At 49.0% G+C, this 21,438-nt stretch overlaps 1 protein-coding gene across 1 annotated transcript in view; it reads right to left on the bottom strand.

The window, feature by feature from the left end:
* Dusp29 (dual specificity phosphatase 29) overlaps window positions 1–21,438 on the bottom strand; it is a 47,057-nt gene that overhangs the window by 9,600 nt on the left and 16,019 nt on the right. Inside the window, exon 3 of the mRNA XM_028879779.2 lies at window positions 3,989–4,209. Within this exon, the coding sequence (XP_028735612.1) occupies window positions 3,989–4,209 (221 nt within the window). The remainder of the gene's footprint in view (window positions 1–3,988; window positions 4,210–21,438) is intronic.

Genomic DNA, 21,438 nt, shown 5'->3' with positions numbered 1-21,438 from the left:
CCCCCCCCCCCCCCCCCCCGACCCGAGAATGCTGGGGATCCACCCCAAGTCTAAGAAAATGGTCTCCTACCTAGCAACATCTGCAGTCCCTGTCACAGAATCTGTGATGGCTTCAGAAGTAGGCTGTGGCCTGTTTAAGACTGAGAGTGAGTGATGGGCCAGCTGTGATGCCGAAACCCGATCTTCGGAGCAGGTGATATCTCCTTTCTTAGGAGATTTCCTCAAACTAGATGCTTCAGAGTGCCCCATGAGCATCGACACCAGACTCCGTGGTAATGTCTTGTCAGTCCGTCCCCACCCCAGGGAAGCAGGATGAGTTCATGTGTGTCAAATCCTATAGCCAGCTGGCTTACCTCCACGTCTGTGACATCTCTTCAATAACACAGTCACCAAAGAGATACTCAATTAAGGACAAGAGTCTTCTGTGGGGCCGGGTTGAGGGAAGGGCTCCTTCCTGCTAAGTGGGTGTCACCTCTGATGAGTTCTGTGACCCTGGGCACAGCACCTGGTTTCTCAGGGTCTGCTTTCTCAGCTCCCAGGCAGGACAGTGGACTGAGTTACGACTCCCATCTCTCCACCATGATGCAGGCTTCCTGGTTCTTTTGGAAGGTCACATTGGCATAAAGTGGGGGTAGGAGTGGACCCCAGAGGCCGGTGACGGGCTGTGGGTATAGCTCCACACCACTGCAAAAGACGATGTTCAAAAAGAAACCAGGTACAGCCCCCTGGTGGTGGCGCATGCCAGAAGGATTTGCTGAAGGAGGTGGAGGTGGGAGGATCACAAGTTCGAGTCCAGCTTGTAGACTACACATGTTTGCCGGGTGGTGGCGCACGCCTTTGATCCCAGCACTCGGGAGGCTGAGCCAGGCGGATCTCTGTGAGTTCGAGGCCAGCCTGGTCTACAGAGCGAGATCCAAGACAGGTGCCAAAACTACATGGAGAAACTCTGTCTTGAGAAACCAAAAAGAAAAGAAAAGAAACCAGGTACAGTGGTATAAGCCTGTAAGCCCAGGCTGAGGCAGGAGGATCCTAAATTCCAGGATAGCCTGGGCTATGTAACAAGACTCTGTGTCCACCAAACAAAATAACACATGAAAAAGCAAAAGGGAAACCACACAGCAGATGGAGGGCCCTGGGTTCAATCCCCAGCGTTACAAAAAATAGGATCAAAATTAACAAAATAACAGAAGTGTGAACATAACTGGCAGTGTGTGTGTGGGGGGGGAATAGCTGGTGTGTTTGGGGCTGAGACTTGCCAACAGAGGGCAAGAAAGGCAAGAGGGAGAAAAAGAAAGGACTGTCTATCAACACCTCTTACATCAGGAGCATAATAGGAAACATGCGACCAGGTCTGGCTGGGAAATGCCACCACTGTGTCCCTTTGTTTTCCAGTGCATGACTGGACACGATCAGGCCACCCCCTGCATGTGGCAGGCAGGCCAGACACCTGTCATCCACTTCTCCTACAGTCTGTGGCAAGGCTGGAGCCGAGCTAACCAGCATTCTCTTTTGTTACTCGGACCACTGGGGACACAGACGACAAGTGGATGATGGAGACACTTTTGTTCACCTTCTGCCGGCACTTAAAATGTGAGCGGCACGAAGTAAAATCCAGATCGGAGGTTTTCCCCGAAAAGTCAGAAGTTCTGCCACACTGGCGTCGAGTCTCACAAGAAACACAGGTTGGGGCTGAACAGCAGCTGCCCCCTTTAAAGGTGACACCCCATAGCTCCATCCCCCTGTCCACAGACAGTCGGCGTGGGCGCCATTCATTCATAGGACGCTTGGTTGTGAAGGGTTGGCATTTCAGGCCCTGGCTTGGGGAAGTCTCAAAGGTCATTAAGAATGGAGCCCAGCCTCCCACCCCAGAGGGGTCATCTGCCCTCTAACCCCAGCTTGTTTATCACCACACCTCACCCATCCGTTTCCTGTACACGCTCTGACGTCTGTATACACTCTTTCCTCTTGACCCGCCCTTTACGGGGTGCACCCAGGCCTAACACCAGGGGGATGCTTTCCGGCTGATGTTGTGATCCGCCCACATCTCACTCCAGAGCCCAGATCTTTTCCCGATTTGGCAGTGAGGGCAGCTTCTCAAACCGTGTGCTGGGATCCTAAAACAAGCTTTCATGTGAGTGTATCATACAAGTTCAAAGTCGGAATGCCTTTTTTCTCTCTCTCTCTCTCTCTTTTCTTCTTAGGATCGGAAACTTTACGATGATGAGGCGCACATGCTGGCGTGGTTACACGCTTCGCGGTGCACGGCCTCTCTCTGTAAGTGCGTCCGTCCGTGGGCCTCCTGCGCTCCAGGTTCGATGCCAAGAGCTTTATGGATTCCGCCGCTGCTGCTCTTCATTATAGCTGCTCGAGGTAAACGTTTTCATCACTGGAGGAATCACATCATTACTGAGTTTTGTGATGAGAAGCTGAACCCGGTCTTGTCTTCTCCCAGGTCTGCCAGGCCCCTTCCATTAAGAGGGAGTTCTAAGACATAAAAATGGCAGCCGAGCACATGAAACAGATACTGAAGGACTGGGTTGCTGTACAGCGTCACCCGCCCCCCACAACACACCGCCACCAATATGTTTTCAGTTAACTTCAAATACCACGAGGTGAATTTCACCTCGTGGTGATGAATTAAGAGTCCAGTTGCTTTTGTGACCCCGTGTGGAAACTCAGAATGTACCGAATACAAAAGATATCCGTAAATAGAATCCTAAAAGGACAGGTCAGAAATGATACATCCCTCTAATTTAAGCACTTCGACCCCGTGGGTGTTTTTCAATGCATAGTGTCTTCTGATCCAAAATGATGACAAATTCTGCGGATGGCCGTGGCTGGCCGTGGAGCCAATGGTGCCGTCAAGGTCCCCTGTCTGGCAGACTCCGTCTAGGCCTAGACCCAGGCTGCAAGTTCCTGAAGGAGGTCAGTCGGTCAGTGAGCCTTGTAATCCCAACCTCTTCTGGCAAGAAAGGCTTCTTTTCAGTAACTGGATACCCTGAGTTACGTGATGACTCCCTTAGGGGTGTGACACATGAGGCTGAAGTCAGAGGGCCGACTGGGGAGGTGATGTCCCTTTGGCCTCTGCGGAATGTGCTGAAGGGCACCCGGCGGCAGTAACTGCGTATTGTCTTACCTGTGGGGTAAATCCAGACTGCGCCCTGCTCTCCAAAATAGACGTGTAGCTTTCCTGCGTTTGAGCAGCCAAAACTGCATTTAAAGGGCAAGGACTAGTCCTTTGACTTTAGAAGATGGGTCAGTGACATTGGGAAATTGGGACACTGTGGGTGCAACGCCCAGATCCTCTACTATAGTTTATACGGGGCCCTCAACTTTCAAAAGGTGTATGTCTTAGGGGGCAGTCTGTGGGTGTGCGTGGTTAGCAGAAGTATTTCAAGTCCGTTCATGAGTGCAAGCCAGCTCCTTCAAAGTTTTCTGGCATTGAAGCCTTTGGCTCTAGTCAAGTTTGGGCCCAGGCACCATTAGCCTTTTGGCAGCAGATCTCAGTATTGAGGACTCCTAGACCACCCAGGCCTTTTCAAGGATGGCCGTTCCTTTGGCGACAAAGACTCTGACCAAAAGCCCTGCCGGGTAAACCTCCGCCTTTCCTTTCCCGACAGTGGCTATCAAGCCCAGAACCCCACAAGCAACATAAGTAGTGGGGCGGTTAGCACAGCCAACCCCTGACGACAGTGCCCTGCACCCCAGGGCACCAGTTTTGAGAAACACTCCCCAGCTTGTCCCGATCCTGCTTCCGGCCCTGGGGGCAGGATCGGGCTGGCTGGAGGGAGGCTTCTTCCCAGGGCGAGGCCTACGAGGCCTACGTAGAAGGTCACGGTCTTTCCCAGGAGTTGGGGGTGCGGGGTGCGAGTGTGCCTTGGCAGGGCGGGGGCGGGGTCTCGGCTTGGGGGCGTGCTCTATGCCTGGGGGCGTGGCCTCCTCGGGGGCGGGGCTTGTCCGGGCAGGGAGGAGAGTGTCTCTCACTTACTGTGGTCGTCTCGGAGAGCGGAGTCGATGAAGGCGGCTGCCGAGTGGAAGAAGACGCTGAGGTCGAAGGTGGGCACGTCGTCGGCCTCGACGCCATGGTACTCGATGGCCATGTCGCGGTAGTAGTCTGGCCCGGTGTCCACATTCCAGCGGCCGTGCGCGGCGTTCAGCACGTGCGTGAAGCCCGCCTTCTGCAGCCCGTAGCGGTCCAGCGCTGTGGCCCTGGGGCAGGGAGAAGGGGCAGTCGGTGGACGCCGTGTGCTTCGGGGGGTGCACGGCTTTCTTCGCAGGGCCCTGGGCCTTCCCAGTGCAAGGCGATTACAAGCAAAGACCCAAAGCGCCTCTGTTCCTGAGCCCCAGGCCGCTGGGCATAGTTTGGTTTTTTCCAAGTATGAGAAAGCAATCCCCAGGAGTAGTCGCGGGCTGGGCATTTGCCCTTTCTTTCACTTTGGATCATTCACCTAATCCTGCAGGTCCTGGGATCTCTCCAGAAGCATCTGAATTAATCTCTTCGTCTGGGTCTGCTCACAGAGCCCCAGGAGACCCTTTAAAAGAGGCGTCTACTCTGAAGCCTCCAAACATTTATGGGTTTGGAGGTCATAGCTGGGAAAAACGGCTTCAAGCCGATGGTTCTGTGGGATTTCGTTGGGGTTGGATAAAATTCTTGAATAGATGCTGGCAGGGTGGAGGACGCTATGGATAGGGACTTAATGCTTTGTTGAACCCTTTGCCTAGCTGGGCTTGCCTTGTTCCAAGGACCTACTTTCTCCAGGTCCGAGTCTTGGTTTTCAGCAGAAGAATTTCTAGGAACAAAAATAAGGTTGCTTTGAGGTAGTTAAACAGAGCTAGACAAAAAGGCCATTGACTAGAGTATCAGAGCAAGCAATTATTCCTAGAGGGAGTGTTTGGGAAGGGGGGGGTCCAGGGGGACATAGTACTGTTGTTCATTTGTTATTTGCTACTCCTGCTAGAATGGGAGTTTCCCAGGAGACCTTGGCTTGATCAACCTGTTCCCTTCTGTACCATCAGCACACCGAAGAATCTCCATCATTACTTGGGATAAGTGATTGACTACAGAAGTCGCGAAGGTTTCCTTCATCACCCTCAGCCTCCACACCTTAGGTTGTGGTTATTTCCTTGACGTGGCCTGCCTCGCCTCCCTCTTCCTCTCCACATTAATTGTTGACCCTTGTAGTAAATAACAAATGAACAACAGGAGCTGTAGAGACACGTGACACGATTCAGCATGGCCATGAGACTACATTTGGAAGGGTGCTTGACAGACCTCTGCGGGTAGGTGGCATTGGAGTGAGGCCGGAAACAGACTGAGGCAACGACATTTCATCCAGGCTGAAGGAATGGGGTGTAAGAATGGGAAGGAATAAGTGGGCAGGGTGGGGGCGAGGTGGGCCCTGGGCCACAGAGAAGAGGGGTTTGGATATTACTCTGGTTTAAGAAAGGGGTGAGCCTTGTTTAAAAGATCAGAATAGTTGATGTGTCGAGATGGATTGGAGGGGGATGAAAAGCGGAAGCAAGAAAGGTCTGCTGTTGTGTGAGCAAGAGAGGAAGGAAGCTTGGTCTGCGCTGATGTCTCAGCAGTGTGGGAATGGGGAGAGGAGGAGGGGACCAGAGTGTATGATGGGGGAGAGGAGAGGAGGAGGGGACCAGAGTGTATGATGGGGGAGGGGAGAGGAGGAGGGGACCAGAGTGTATGATGGGGGAGAAGAGAGGAGAGGGGACCAGAGTGTATGATGGGGGAGGGAGAGAAGGAGGGGACCAGAGTGTATGATGGGGGAGAGGAGAGGAGAGGGGATCAGAGTGTATGATGGGGGAGAGGAGAGGAGAGGGGACCAGAGTGTATGATGGGGGAGGGGAGAGGAGAGGGGACCAGAGTGTATGATGGGGGAGGGGAGGGGGACCAGAGTGTGTGATGGGGGAGGGGAGGAAGGTCTGGAGGGAATATAGGCTTTAGTATTTGGGGCTTTAGTCAGTGTTTGAAGAGAGTGGTAGTTTGGCTTTAAGAAGACATGTCCTGGGGTTGGGGATTTAGCTCAGTGGTAGAGCACTTGCCTAGCAAGCGCTAGGCCCTGGGTTCGGTCCTCAGATCCAGAAAAAAAATAAAAAACATGTCCTTCACTGGCACAAAGACCAGCTATTGCTCAGACCTTTACACTAGAGACCAGAGGAGCGGTATGCTTCCTGTGAAGACCCAGGCTGTTCTAAGTTGTTCTGTTGCTGTGATAGATACCTTTATCAAAAGCAGCCTGGCGAGGAAGGGGTTTATTTGAGTTTACAGCTTACCATCCATCATCGAGGGAAGCAAGAGCTTAAGTCAGGAATCTGAGGCAAGAACTAAGGCAGAGACCATGGGGGAGCCCCAGGCTCACAATCAGCCCATCTGCCTAGGGCTGGTACCACCCACGGTGGGTTGTATTCCCACCCCACCCCACCCCCCACTCTCCCCATCAGTTGGCAATTAGGAAAATACCGCCGCAGACATTCCCAGAAGCCAGGCTAATGCCTCAGTTGAGAGTCCTTCTTCCCCGGTGTGTCAAGTTCACAGCCGAGATTGGCCATCACACATAGTAAAACCACTGACAAGATGGTGTGGCAGACGTAACCATATTGGACACAAGTAAGGACCGACAGCCTAGGCCAGGAGGAGCCTCACATCCGGAACGTGCCAAGTCCTCTGCCAATGTGCCTCCCTTTCTCCTTAGTGTCCTTGTTCCCCGTGAGAGGGCCCTCGGCAGTCAGTGTTTGGGAAAGGTTTGAGCACGGGAACTGGGCCTGTGGAGAGGTTTTTCAGGGAGCCTATTAGAGCCGCTGTCTGTGTGTGCCGCCGGTGTGCTAGCTCACGTCTTCCATCCCAGCACGTGGGAGACTGAGACAGGGGGATTGTTACAAGTGCCAGGCCAGCCTAGACTAGAGTGAGGCCTGAAGCAAGCAGAAGAGTGAGGACCCAGTTTGGCGGCACACGGCAGAAGCAGGTGGATCTTTGTGATTTCGAGGCTGGCCTGGTCTCAATAGTGAGTTCCAGATCAGCTAGGTCTGCACAGCGAGATCCTGTCTCAAACATGAGCAGGTGTGGGGGGGGGTTCGGGGGGGGGAGTTGGGGTCCCATGGAGCTCCCCGCCGCTGGCCCTTGGTGCTGGCATCCTGGATATAGAACACATTCCACTTTCATCATTTCCCTTCAAAAGGCCTGTTTTTCATTTTTTTTCCCTCCTGTCCCAAAATATGTATACAACAGAGGTTAGGCGTTGGGGCACAGATCTGCACTCAATTAAAGCCTCCACTAACACAGCCCGTCCTGCTGAGTAGCAATCAGCCTCACTTTGAGGTTGAGCTCAGTGGAAAAATTAAAATTAACTGTCCTTGACGGGAAGCTCTAACACACCCCAGCCCCCAACCCCCAACCCCAGAAACACTTCATTCTGGGTCCAGCCACAGAGTCTCCACAGAATCCGAGGGCAGTTTTGAATAAATTGCAGTTTGCCCTTCGCGGCTTTGGGGGTCAAGAATCAAGGGGAGATGGCACACATTGAGTGATATGGCTCCACTCACCCCACCCGGCTGGCTTTGGTTGTGTCTGGGAAGAGAGGGCTCATGAGAGCGTTAGGTCCATCTTAGCCTCTGAGGTCCATCAGGTCGTTCTCAGGGCTCTATCTGATTGAACTGGGAAGCGGGGAGTTGGGGGGGGGGGCACGGCGTGGTTTCCTCATACACCACTCTGGGGGGTTCTCTCAGCTAAGAGTCAGCTTGAGACCTTGAAAGAGCACCCACAGCATTTTGGGAAATCTGCAAATAAAAGCTAATGTTTCCTAGATTGGACACTGCATGCCTACCCAGCTCAGCAGTTGTAGGAAGATAAGTCCTGTGAGGCAAGAGATGAGCCAACCTGGGGCTGCCTGAGGGCCTAGTGACAGGCGCTGTCAGAGGTCCTGATCATGCCTAGCCAAGGAGGGGCGAACACGCAATGTCACCGGGTTGAGATGCAGCCTGGGTGCTGGGAGAAGGGTAATAAGGCTCTCCCCATTGCTGAATAAACGAGTCTGCTGCTTGCCTTTTCCCTGACTCCCTGTGTCTGTGCCATTGACTCCGCCCCTTCTCACTCCCTCCCCCAAGGGAGCCCTTAGGACCCAGCAGCAAGCAGTTACTGAAATTGAAGTGTGGATGGAGGGTTACATCTGGCACTGTATTTTTTTTTCCCTTAATTTGAGGGCCAGAGACATAATTGGCTCAGATAGGTTATATGGGAAAGGAACTAAGAAACCCTGGGATGTTTTGAGATGACACAGAGGGAGAAGACCATGTGTGTCTCTTTTCTGGGCCTGCCTCTGATCATGGGAAAAGACTTTGGGGAACCAACGGCAAACAGATTGAGGAATTTACTTGGAGAGTCTGGACGATGAGGGACTGAGGAAGTGTCTCAGTTAGTACAGTGCTTGCCAGGAATGCATGGTCCCCAGCACCCACGCCAAAGCTAGGCTCAGTGGTGTGCTTCCAATCCCAGCATCGGGGAGGCAGAGGCAGGATCCCTGCGATTTGCCAGCCAGCTAGTCTAGCTGAATTGATGGGCACTCGGTTCAGTGAGAGACCTTGTCTCAAAAAATAAAGTGGAGCGGATGGAGAAGGTCATTTGCTCTCTGTCTATGGCCTACACATGTGCACACAAGAGTACTTTTCACCCTCCCACACATGCACACATACATATAGCATACAGGTGCACACACATGAACATGCACATGCAAAATAATTTAGATGGCAAAGGGGCCTCAGTGTCTGGATATGTTTTAAAATCCTAGTTCTAAGGAATGTGTTAAAACCGCATGTCATCTCCTTCCAGAAATAACGTGCCCAGCAAGAATGTGGAAAATAAAACCCCACAAAAATTCACCAGTCTTTCTACCCGCTAAAGATAAAGATTATATTATTAGTATTTTAATGTAAGAGCTTGTAGTTGTTTTTCCTTTACTTTTTTAAAAAAGATTTGTTTATTTTGTGTATGAGTGCTCAATCTGCATGTACAACTTTATACCAGAAGAGGGCATCGGGTCCCCACCATAGTGGGTTCTGAGCCACCATGTGATTGCCGGGAATTGAACCCAGGACCTCTGGAATTGCATCCTGTGCTCCTAATCACTGAGCCATCTCTCCAGCCCCTTCCAGTTGTTTGTCTGTGCATAGGGTTGTTTTTATTTTTGTTTTATATATATTTTTTAAAGATTTATTTATTTATTATGTACACAGAAGAGGGCGCCACATCTCATTACAGATGGTTGTGAGCCACCATGTGGGTGCTGGGAATTGAACTCAGGACCTCTGGAAGAACAGCCAGTGCTCTTAACCACTGAGCCATCTCTCCAGCCCCTCCCAGCTGTTTGTCTGTGCATAAGCTTGTTTATGTTTTTGTTCTATAAAGACACGTTTTTTGAAATAATACCATACAGCACACCTCTTATTTTGTTTTTATCTGCAGAAGTGGAAATGGAACCTAAGGCCTTGCACATGCTAGATGTGTGCTTTATCTCCGAGCTGCACTGCGTCCTTGGCCTTCTTTCTACTTTTTGTTTTAAGACAGGGTCTCATTAAGTTGCCCAACCTTGCCTTAAACTAGCTCTGTATCCCAGGCAGTTCTTGAATTTGTGACCCCCTGCTTCAGTCTCTTAAGTATCTGGGATTGCAGGCCTGCACCGTCCCGCCTGATTCAGACTTTGTCTTATATTATTTTTATTTATTTATTTACTTTTTTATTTTTCCAAAACAGGGTTTCTCTGTGTAGCTCTAGCTGTCCTGGAACTTGGTTTGTAGACCAGGCTGCTTCTGCCTCCTGAGATTAAAGGTATATGCTACCACCACCCAGCCATACCTTGTTTTACTGTCCTTCAAAGATCATATATATTTGTGTGTGTGCGCGCACCTATTTGTATGCATGCATATGTCTGTGTGTATGTGTGTGTGTTTGTGCATATGTGTATATGCATGTGCATGTATGTATGCTTGTGTGCTCGAGTGTGCGTGTGTGTGTGTGTGTGTGTGTGTGTGTGTGTGTGTGTGTGTGTGGTGCTGGGGATTGAACCCAAGGCCTCCAGCAAGAAGCCAAGCTCTATCTACCACTAAGCTCTTCTCCCAGCACAGAGGCTACATTTTTTTTTAACAGTTTGAGACATATGGCAACCCCACAGCAAGCTAAATCTATCGATGCCGTTCTCCCAACAGCTCAGGTGACAGGTAGAATTTTTTTAAGCTAAAATTAAATGAAAGATGTACATTGTCCTATATAATGCCATTGCTTAATATAGACTAGTAGATGTACCCAACCCACAGCTGCATATGACCAGGGACAGTTATGGAGGTCCAACACAAAATCACTGGTTGACTTAAAACATGAGTTTGTTTGTAACTTGATTGCACAGTTCTCAAACATGAACTCTGTAGATAACACTGTTGACTTTCAGTTCAAAAGGCTGAACGACGGAGCTGGAGGGATGGCTCAGTGGTTAAGGGCATTGGTGCTCTTCCAGAGGACCTGGGTTCAGGTCCCAGCACCCACACGGCAGCTCATACCTGCCTGTAACTCCAGTTTCAGAGGATTTGGCACCCTCTTCTGGTCCCTGAGGGCACTTACACACACGTGGTACACAGATGTACATGCAGGCAAAACACCATACACAGTAAATAAAAGTAAGTTTAAAATGTTCTAAAAAGGGGGTTGTGGAGCCAGGCAGTGGTGGTGCACATCTTTAATCCCAGCACTCAGGAGACAGAGGCAGGTGGATCTTTGTGAGTTTGATGCCAACCTGGTTTACAAAGCAAGTTCCAGGACAGACAGGGCTGTTACACAGAAACCCTGGCCCCACAAAAACAAACAAACAAACAAGCAAAAAAAAAAAAAGGGCTGAACATACCTAATATGGAATTTTGTAAGGAGTTCACATGTGCTGAGAGACCAAAGAATTCAAAAGGTTTGCTTTATTTTGATGTTTATCGTGGTAGTTGGAGCCAGAGGTGTCTCTGAAGGACACCTGTACATACAGTTCAAAGCCTTTGATATTGACAGTGTACTATGAGCATCAGATGGTACTTCATGGCCTTCAGTAGCTGCATGCATCTTTCTGTCATTTTGGCCAGGACTTTTTTTGCACATCTGATTATGTTGTTGCAAGAGACTTTATTTGTTTGTTTTTTTTTTGAGACAGGGTTTCTCTGTAAAACCCCAGCTGTCCTGGAACTGGCTTTGTAGACCAGGCTGGCCTTGAACACAGAGATCTACCTGCCTCTGCCTCCCGGGTGCTGGGATTAAAGGTGTGCACCACCACTGCCTGGTGCAAGAGACTTTTAAAAGTAGAATTGTTAGGCCAGGGGAATGGACAATTTAAAATGTGTCTGAGATTTGCTGAGATGGTTCGGTGGGTAAAGGCTATTGCCACGCAAGCTTGACAAGCTGAGATGTATCGCCAGAACCCACATACTCCACAGAGTTGTCCTCTGCACGTTTGGGCTATCCATGTGCCTCACATACCCTTCACCACACACACACACACACACACACACACACACAGCATACACACATGCACACGCACATAGCATACACACATGCACAGCACACACAAACATACACACACACACACACACACACACACACACACACACTAATAATAATTAGGAAAGCTGTGTCTGATACTCATTCCTAAGTGGCCCTTCAGAAAACCTGGCTCAGATTTACAGTCCAATTAAAAGAAAGAAAGTTTAATTGTATATTTTTGTATGTGTATGAATGTTTTGCATGAATGTGTGCCAGTGCATTCATGGTGCCTGAAGAGGCCAGAAGAGGGCTTTGGATCACCTTAAGTGGAATTAAAGACAGTTGTGTGGTACCCGGCGGTTGCTGGGACTCAAACCTGGGTCCTCGGGAAGAGCAACAAAGGCTGTGAACCACTGAGTCTTCTCAAATGTCTCCTACGTTCTAATTTTTATTATTTGTGAATTTCGTAGGCATGGTGGTTTGAATAGGAATGGCCCCCATAGACAGACTTATGTGCTTGAATGCTTGACCCACAGGGAGTGGTACAAGGAGGAAGTGTGGAGGAAGTGTGTCACCGTGGGGCGGGCTTTGAGGCCTCAGATGGTCAAGCCCAGGCTCAGCGGCCCCACATTCTTTTCCTGCTGCCTTCGGATCAAGGTGTAGAACCCTCAGCTCTTTCTCCAGCACCCTGTCTGCCTGCACACTGCCATGTTTCCCGCCATGACGATAATGGACTAAACCTCTGAAACTGTAAGCCAGCCCCAATTAAATGTTTTCCTTTATAAGAGTTGCTGTGGTCAGCCGGGTGGCAGCGGCGGCGGCGGCGGCGGCGGCCACGCCTTTAATCCCAGCACTCAGGAGGCAGAGGCAGGCGGATCTCTGTGAGTTCGAGGCCAGCCTGGAGTACAGAGTGAGTTCCAGGAAAGGCGCAAAGCTACACAGAGAAACCCTGTCTTGAAAAAAAAAAACCAAAAAAAGAAAAAAGAGTTGCCGTGGTCATGGTGTCTCTTCACAGCAATAAAACCCTAACTAAGACAGAAGTTGGTACCAGGAGTAAGGTATCGCTGTGCTGGGCCTGCCTATGCTTTTGTTTTAAGGAATATGGACTTTGGGACTTTGGATTAGAAAAGCAGTTGAATGAACACTTTAAGTGGGGCTTAATGGGCCACCCTACCAGGAAAATGGAAGACAGTGGTGCCAGGGGTGATTTAAACTGTGGGGACCTGGCTCAAGAGATTTCAGAGGAGAAAAATATTAGTATATGGTCCGGAGACTGTTCTTGTGATATTTTGGCAAAGAGTATGGCTGCTTTCTGCCCTTGTCCAAAAGGTCTGCCTGAGGCTAAATTGAAGAGTTCTGGATTAATTGCATTGGCAGAGGAGATCTCAAATCAGCCTGGTATTGACTCTGTCATGTGGTTATTAGTGTTTACTCTTATGGGTATCTATAATGATAAGGAGCAGCTGAACAAGGAAAAATAGAAAATGTACAAATTGAGGAGAAACAGGGTACCAAAAAGTGGAATGGAACTAAATGCTGTGTTTGAAGAGATAAACAGATTAAGAAATGGAATAAATGGAGTGGTTACTTCAGGACAAGACCCACCCAGCTAAGCTTCCAACTTGTAAAATGGAATTAAAGAACAGTTTAGGTCCAGGTGTGGTGGTGCACGCCTTTAATCAGGAGGCAGAGGCAAGCAGATCTCTGAGTTTGAGGCCAGCCTGGAAAACAGGAAGCTGGTGAAGATGTGATTGAATGAGGAGGTTGTGTTCCTAACTGGCATGCTCATTCAATTACAGTCTTCTAGAAATAAAAGAAAGAATGAGCCAGAGATACATGTCCCTAGAAATCCTAACTAAACACCAGGCAAATAATGGGTGTCCTTTTCATTAACTTGCCTTAGGAATGAGGTGGAACATTTTGTCACACATGAGTCTGTTAGACTCATGTGATTTGCTCCATTTAGTTGTTACTGACAGGTTCTCTGTATGTAGCTCAGGTGGGGCTTGAACCTGTGACCTTCCTGCCTTAGTGCTGAGTGCTGAGATTACTGGCAAGTACCACTATCCCTGGTCTGTGCAGTTTATTCTGAGAGCATCATCAGTCCCTCATTTGACTGAAGTCTCCTTAATTCCCTCCCTGCAATTCCCTGGCCAAGCTCTGGATTCTAACTGCAGTTGAGAGACTGAAGAAGCAAACATGGCCAGGTTTCCTCAGTCAGAGCCTTCCCTGCCTTCTTCTCATCCCTGGTCCAGCATCCGGCCAGTCCCTCTAGAGTCGCTCCCTGGTAGCTTGTTTCAAACTCCTTCAGTCAGCTGCAGCTGTCAACTTGACACCGGGAAGAGGGGACTTCACATGAAGAACTAACTGGACCAGATTGGTCTGTGGCCAGGACTGTGAGCCATTGTCTTAATTGACGTAGGAGGGCCTGCCTCACTGTGGGAGGTACCATCTCTAATCAGGTGGGCCTGGGCTGTATAAGGAAGGTAACTGAGCCAAGCAGTGTTGGCGCACGCCTTTAATCCCAGCATTTAGGAGGCAGAGGCAGGCCGATCTCTAAGTTCGAGGCCAACCTGGTCTATAGAGAGAGTTCCAGGACAGCCAGGGATACGCAGAAAAACTGAGAGCTTAAGTTACATTCTAAGTTTTAATTACTATGCCTAAGAGATCCATGAAACAAAAATACCTCTGATCTGCAAGCCCCTTGCCCAAGGACAGATAGTTCCTGAAATGCTGGAGGCTATTGTTTGTGGGAGATAACAAGTCACATGTTTTCATTCCCCTAAACAAGTTTGTTTGAACCATCTACACTGGATTTGTGTTCTAGAATATCAGTTAAAGATACATTTGTTTATGCAGTGGAACATTTGTTTAATGATGCAAAGATGTGTTGTATTCTTTTATTTGGATTTGTTTAACTCTGTGAAACTGTTATTTTGCCAGTCTAAAACACCTGATTGGTCTAATAAAGAGCTGAACGGCCATATGTAGGACAAGAAAAGATAGGCGGGGTTGGCAGGCAGAGAGAATAAATAGGAGAAATATGGGAGGAAAGATTGAGACACAGGAGGAGGAGGAGGATGCTGGGGGAAGGAAAGAAAGAAATAGAGAAAGATAAAAGCCCAGAGGCAAAAGATAGGCTGGATAATTTAAGAAAAGCTGGCAAGGGGCTGGAGAGATAGCTCAGAGGTTAAGAGCACTGGCTGCTCTTCCAGAGGTCCTGAGTTCAATTCCCAGCAACCACATGGTGGCTCACAACTGACTATAATGAGATCTGGTGCCCTGGTCTGGCTTATAGGCACACATGCAGGCACAACACTGTATACATAATAAATAAATAAATCTTTAAAAAAACAAACAAAACAAAAAACAGCTGGGCAGTGGCAGTGAATGTCTTTAATCCCAGCACTCGGGAGGCAGAGCCAGGCGGATCTCTGTGAGTTCGAGGCCAGCCTGGTCTACAGAGTGAGATCCAGGACAGGCAGGGCTATAGAATAGACAGAGTCCTTGTCTCAAAACAAACCAACACAAAAACAAAAAGAAAGCAAAGGCGGCACAGACCCTGAGCACAACAATTAACCAATGGGACCTCCTGAAACTGAGAAGCTTTTGTAGGGCAAAAGACACGGTCAATAAGACAAAAAGACAGCCAACAGAATGGGAAAAGATCTTCACCAACCCCACATCTGACAGAGGATTGATCTCCACAGTATATAAAGAACTCAAGAAACCAGACATCAAAATACTGAACAATCCAATTAAAAAATGGGCTACAGAGCTAAGAAGAATCTCAAATGGCTGAAAGACATTTAAAGAAATGCTCAACATCCTTAATCAGAGAAAAGCAAATCAAAACGACTCTGAGATACCACCTTATACCTGTCAGAATCACTACGATCAAAAACACCAATGACAGTCAATGTTGGAGAGGATGCGGAGCAAAGGGAACACTCCTCCACTGTTGGTGCGAATGCAAGCTTGTACAATCACTGTGGAAATCAGTATGGCGGTTTCTCAGAAAATTGGGAATCGATCTACCTCAAGACCCAGCCATCCCACTCTTGGGCATATACCCAAGGAATGCTGATTCATACCATAAAGATACATGCTCAGCTATGTTCATAGCAGCATTGTTTGTAATAGCCAGTACCTGGAAACAACCAAGATGCCCGTCAACTGAAGAATGGATTAAGAAAATGTGGTACATATACACAATGGAGTACTACTCAGCAGAGAAAAACAATGAAAGCATGGAATTTGCAGGCAAATGGATGGAACTAGAAAATATCATCTTGAGTGAGGTAACCCAAACCCAGAAGGACAAACATGGTATGTACTCACTCATAAGTGGATACTAGATATAAAGCAAAGGACAATCAGACTGCAACCCACAGATCCAGGGAGGCTATATAGCAGGGGGGACCCTAGGATGACTGTAGCTTATAATAAGTTTTGGTTTTACTCAATTGTTGGGCAAGCCTCAATGAAACATTTCACTATTAGGATAAGAATTTATACTGTATCAAGCTGTTAATAGATAGATAGATAAATAAATAAATAAATAAATAAATAAATAAATAAATAAATAAATAAAAATGAAAAAAAAAAACACCAAAAAACAGAAAGAAAGCAACGAAAACAAGCACACTAGAACATCTCCTTGGATCACACACTCTGAGACTTTGGTGTCCTGACCCCCACCCACCTCCCCTGGCAGCCAAGACCATTTCCCCAACAAGCTCTTGTGCAGAGGCAGAGAGACATGCATGGTCTGACTACACAGGTCCATGCAGACCATCTGTCACCTTATTTCATGGTTCAGGGTTCTGGACTGGGCAGCGAGGACAGTCCCCTGGAGGCAAGGCCGCTTCCCATTCCCATGTCTGTAGAGGTCAGCCTGTGTGTGTGGTCCCGAGTGCCTATTTATTGGCTTATAGTCTGTGCCCTGCAACCTGCCAAGCCTTTTATCTGTCGTCAGGAACACTGTAGTGGTGGTGGCGTCACTTCCTGGACATGGCCTTGATGCCGTTATCCTCCCGTGGAGTCATGTGTGCCCTTTGCAGGTGGACTTTGGAGCAGCCCATAATTTTCCCAAGCTTCTGCCTCATTAAGTCACTGGGTGCGAAAGAAAATGAAGCCCACCCGCTCACTGGCCTGCTGGTTCTTGGGTACGTTGAGGCCATTCAGGGCAACACTTAAACTACTGCATGGCCTAAAACCTCTAAACCGTTGGTTCTCAGCCTTTGGGTTACCACCCCTTTGGGGGCTGGCTGAACGACCCTCTCATGGGTGTGGCCTAAGACCCTAGGAAGACACAGATGTTTACGTTACAGTTCATGAGATTAGCAAAATTAGTTATGAAGTAGCAACAAACTGATTTTCTGGTTGGGGTCAGCACACCATGAGGACCTGTATTAAAGGGTCGCAACCTTAGGAAGGTTGAGAATGCTCTTCTAAACTGAAGCCTGGGGGCCTTCCTTTTGTTGACCGGCTGCGTAGACCCAATTACACAGATAACGCTTTCTCTACGGGACTTGTGAAATTGAGCTGAGCTGTGCTCAAGTATCTTTGCCAGATTCAAGAAATGCAGTGGGGGAGCAATGGGAAATCGCACATCAAAATCTTTATCTTTGGATAATGCCGTAACAGGGAATTCTGATTTTTTTTTTCTTTTGGTCTGTGTTTTGTTAATTCGGTAATGAGCACCCATAATCATTTACTATGTAAATGTGTACTATGACTTTATTCATATTATTTCCTTAGTACTCAGGAGAGACTGATTATTACAGAGACATGGGGTGGATTTCTAATTCCTGTTAGAAATCTCCTCCCACCGACCATGGTGAGGCCGACCTGTCATTTCCTAGCACTCAGGATGGTGAGGAGGAGGAGGGTGAGGAGGAGGAGGGTGGTGAGGAGGAGGATGGTGAGGAGGAGGGTGGTGAGGAGGAGGAGGGTGAGGAGGGGGGTGAGGAGGGTGGTGAGGAGGAAGATGAGGAGGAGGAGGGTGAGGAGGAAGATGAGGAGGAGGAGGGTGAGGAGGAGGATGGTGAGGAGGAGGAGGGTGAGGAGGAGGATGGTGAGGAGGAGGGTGAGGAGGAGGAGGGTGAGGAGGAGGAGGGTGAGGAGGAGAAGGGTGAGGAGGAGGAGGGTGAGGAGGCAGGAGGATGGTGAGGAGGAAGATGGTGAGGAGGAGGGTGAGGAGGAGGAGGGTGAGGAGGAGGGTGAGGAGGAGGAGGGTGAGGAGGAGGGTGAGGAGGAGGATGAAGGCTACATAACAAGACACTGTGTTAGAAAATAGAAACCTCAGCTGGGTGTAGTGGTGCCCACCCCTTTATTCCCAGCACTTGGGAGGCAGAGGCAGGTGGATCTCTGTGAGTTCGAGGCCAGCCTGGTCTACAAAGCGAGTTCCAGGACAGCCAGGGCTACACAGAGAAACCCTGTCTCAAAAACCAAACAACAACAGCCCCAGAAACCTTTCCCATGCTGTTTCACTCTCTACTCTTCATCCCCCAACAATGAAGTGCTGGAAGCCGTGTTGGAACACTATGTATTAGTAATTAAACTAGACCCCTGGCTCATCGCGCCACCAAAGCCTTTCACACTGTCTGAACCTTGCCTGAGAAAGCTTTGGCTAACATGAGAGGGCCTGGCCAGGGCCTCAGCCATCTCTCTCTGGCTACCTTGCCCATGACTGGTGTCCACTGGCAATAGATGAAGGTTCAAAGTCCAGGTTTTCTGGTTCCTTTGGGAAATACCCACCCTGCAAATTTGTTAATGCTGGCATATTTTTGCTGCATCCTGCCCTGGCCACGCCTCACCTTGGAGTAGCAGGCCAATGTCAGCTTTGCCTGGTGCTTTGGGGCCACAATAATTGTGTGTGTGTGTGTGTGTGTGTGTGTGTGTGTGTGTGTGTGTGTGTGTGTGCAAGAGGGTCACAGCTGTCCAGACACATCAATTTTGAGACTCCTTCCTCGGTTTCCTGTCTGCAGGCCCAGGGGATAGATGCCTCTGGCTTTTGAGATGGCTAGCTGGCTGGGAGCAAAGGAACCAGGAAGGACAGGTTGAGATCCCAGGCCGCAGAATAGGGGCTGCCGCATGCTGGGGAGCTGGGCACAGCCTGTGAGGGACCTGGCTCTTGGGGAAGAGTTTTGGGCTGTTGCTGGCCCTCTGAAGGGAGGCCTTGGAGGCCGCTACAGTTGATAAAGGTAGGGAGTTGCCTCAGGCCCCAGACATGGAAAGGGCAGCATCGTTTAAGAGCGCAGGGATGCCACTGTGGAAAGGGAGAGTTCTCAATTACTTCCTCTCAGGCCCACATTATCAAAGGCTGCTCTGCCTAGGAACGTTCAGTCCCTTCACGGTAGTAAGATAGCGCCCTTCTCGCCGACTGTGTGGTGAGAGAAAAGAAAGAAAGGTTTTGCTAAGCAAATGAAAGATGTGAAGGAGATTTAAAGTGAGAATATTTAAATTACAGACTCGTGGTGCTTTCAAGCATGCTCAAGCAGTTCTTCAAGCACCCATTTAGGGACTGCTGATTGATAAGAGGCTATGAATTATTCTTATCTCCTAGTCCCTGGCTCTCTGGAGGGCAACACTTGGTTAACCTAATTTGAATCTAATTTAAATGACTTAAGAATAATAACACAAGTATGTGCTTGAACCTAATAAAGCCTAATTTATTAAATAGGACGTTTTAGAAGAACTGTATGTTACAGCCAGACAGGGACCTTTGAAATCATCCTTTATTTAATAAATAAAGAAACAAAGTCCCAGAACAATAGCATCTTTTGCTAAAGGGCAGACACTTAGTGGCCACACACAGTGGGGACTTGAACTCTGTACCCTGGATATCGAATGGGGGCCTTTGCGTCACTCTCGGGAAGCCTGTGCTTCCCACTGGGGCAGGCTTCGTTCCCTAGCAAGTTATGGGAGGTGGGTGGCCACTGAGGAAGAGTTCCCCAGGGGGACATCCACAAGGTGGCCTGTTACACTGTGCCTCAACCCTCTACTAACCCAGCAGACCTTCTGTGGGGCTGATACATCATGGAGACTCGGGGTTTATGGACATCCCAATGGGGCTGAACCCTTGGGACAACCTGGAACTGAGCACATGTTTGGAAATCCCCAAACCCACAGGTTCGCGGGCATTTCCTCCTCATGCCTCAGGCTGGATATGGGTTGGTTGGTCTCCAGGCTGTCCTCAGGGCAAGAAGACCCCTCACCACAAAAACTCATGTTTACTCTGTGCTTTTTTTCCCACATTCTGTCAAATTTCTAGAACTCGTCTCGTATGTAATAGTTCATACTTGAGGGTACTAGGCATTGCAATAAGCTCTGGTACGTCTTAACATATTAAGACGTCATATAGATCATATAGATGAAGAAATTGAACCTCAGAGAACTTGATAGCCCCACCAAAGTCCTACAGAAACCTGACATTGTGGCCCAAGACTCAACTCCCTGCTGGTTTCTGTAAAGAAGGCCTGGAGGAGAAAGAATAGAGGTCATCTTGGGGATAATTCTGGCCACTCCTAAGAGTCACTGGCCTAGGCTCCAGCAATAGATGGTGGGTGGCCTTGGTGGCCCAGAACATCCATCCATCTGTCCTTACTCGTGTGTCTGGACTGCCAAACTGTCCTCCAGAATCTGGTACTGGCTTTCAGAAATCTTAAGGGCTTTTTGGATAAAAGGAAAACTCATCCTCAATACAAATATTAAATGAAAGTTTAAGCCGTGGAGCCAGCTTCAGGCATTGGGCAATACCTCCAGAGAGGCCAAGAAACTCAGGCATTCCTGTCATCCCGCAGCTGGGTTTATAGTCTCGCTTGGTTGTACTGCCATGAAATCCTTGGCCCTTTGAAGTCTGTGAACCGTGATTAGTGGGTGTCACACCCTGAACCCAGGATCAGAGTCAAGCACAAGGTTGAGTTGACTCCCGCCCATGCTGTGCTTAGGTCACACAAATGACCTTGGAGCTGCCTGGCCTCTGAGTGTAAGAGGTGTGTGTGGGTGTGTGTGTGTGTGTGTGTGTGTGTGTGTGTGTGTGTGCTCGCGCGCGCAGAGTTTAATTGAGTTGAAAAGGCTGACATTTTCTTGATTGAAAGAAGCAGGGTTATCATCACAGGCCAAGGGAGCTTGTGGGCAGTTGCCATTGTCTGGCACCCTCTTAAGCAGAATGTGTCCATTCTCAGACACTCACGATGCTTCTGTGAAAGCCACCCTTACCTGGCGTCCAGCCTTCCACAGGCTGGCCTTCACCTATGTTTCTGGATGTCTCACTAACAACAGTGACATTTGCATTTGTCTGTCTCTTTACTGTTTCCAAAATGCTTTTTTTTTTTTTGGCTTTGAAGTTTCTCAGCAACTATTTTAAAACTGAGGACATAGGTCCAGAGAGGTAAAAGGCCCTGTCCAAAAGCCACCACACCTTCCCAGGGGGCCATGGTAAGTTGTACCGTCGTTTAGAATGTCTGTTCTCCCCCCTGTCAGGGGTGGGTTCTGCTTTCCTGACCCAGGAGGCTTTGGCATGGACTTGCTTGGTCATGGGTCAGCTGGGTCTAGGGGTGCATGGCTGTAATCTCAGAGCTAGAGGTAGAGGTAAGAAGATTAGAAATTGGGAAAGCAGCCTCAGCTCCATGAAAGTACCCTAGAAACAAACAAACAAAACCCATGGCATGCATCATTTATAAGTCAGATCACCATTTAACCGTGCCTTTCTTTTCTCTCTGCTGCAAGAGAGAAAAATGTCCCAGCAGTCCCCCATGGGGGTTGCCCTGTCAGTCTGGAGCCTGGACTCCACTGACCATGCAGCAGGAAATGTGGAATCAGAGTGGACTGTAACACTGAGATATGAATTGCTATGTTGAAGGGCCCTGAGACGTGGGAGTGGCCTGTTTCATTGGGTCTAAGCAGACTGCATAGGG

Source organism: Peromyscus leucopus, chromosome 9 (genome assembly GCF_004664715.2).
Source record: "Peromyscus leucopus breed LL Stock chromosome 9, UCI_PerLeu_2.1, whole genome shotgun sequence".
Lineage (NCBI taxonomy): Eukaryota > Metazoa > Chordata > Mammalia > Rodentia > Cricetidae > Peromyscus > Peromyscus leucopus.
Note: the sequence above shows the minus strand (reverse complement) of the source record. Positions and strands in the feature narration are given on the sequence as shown.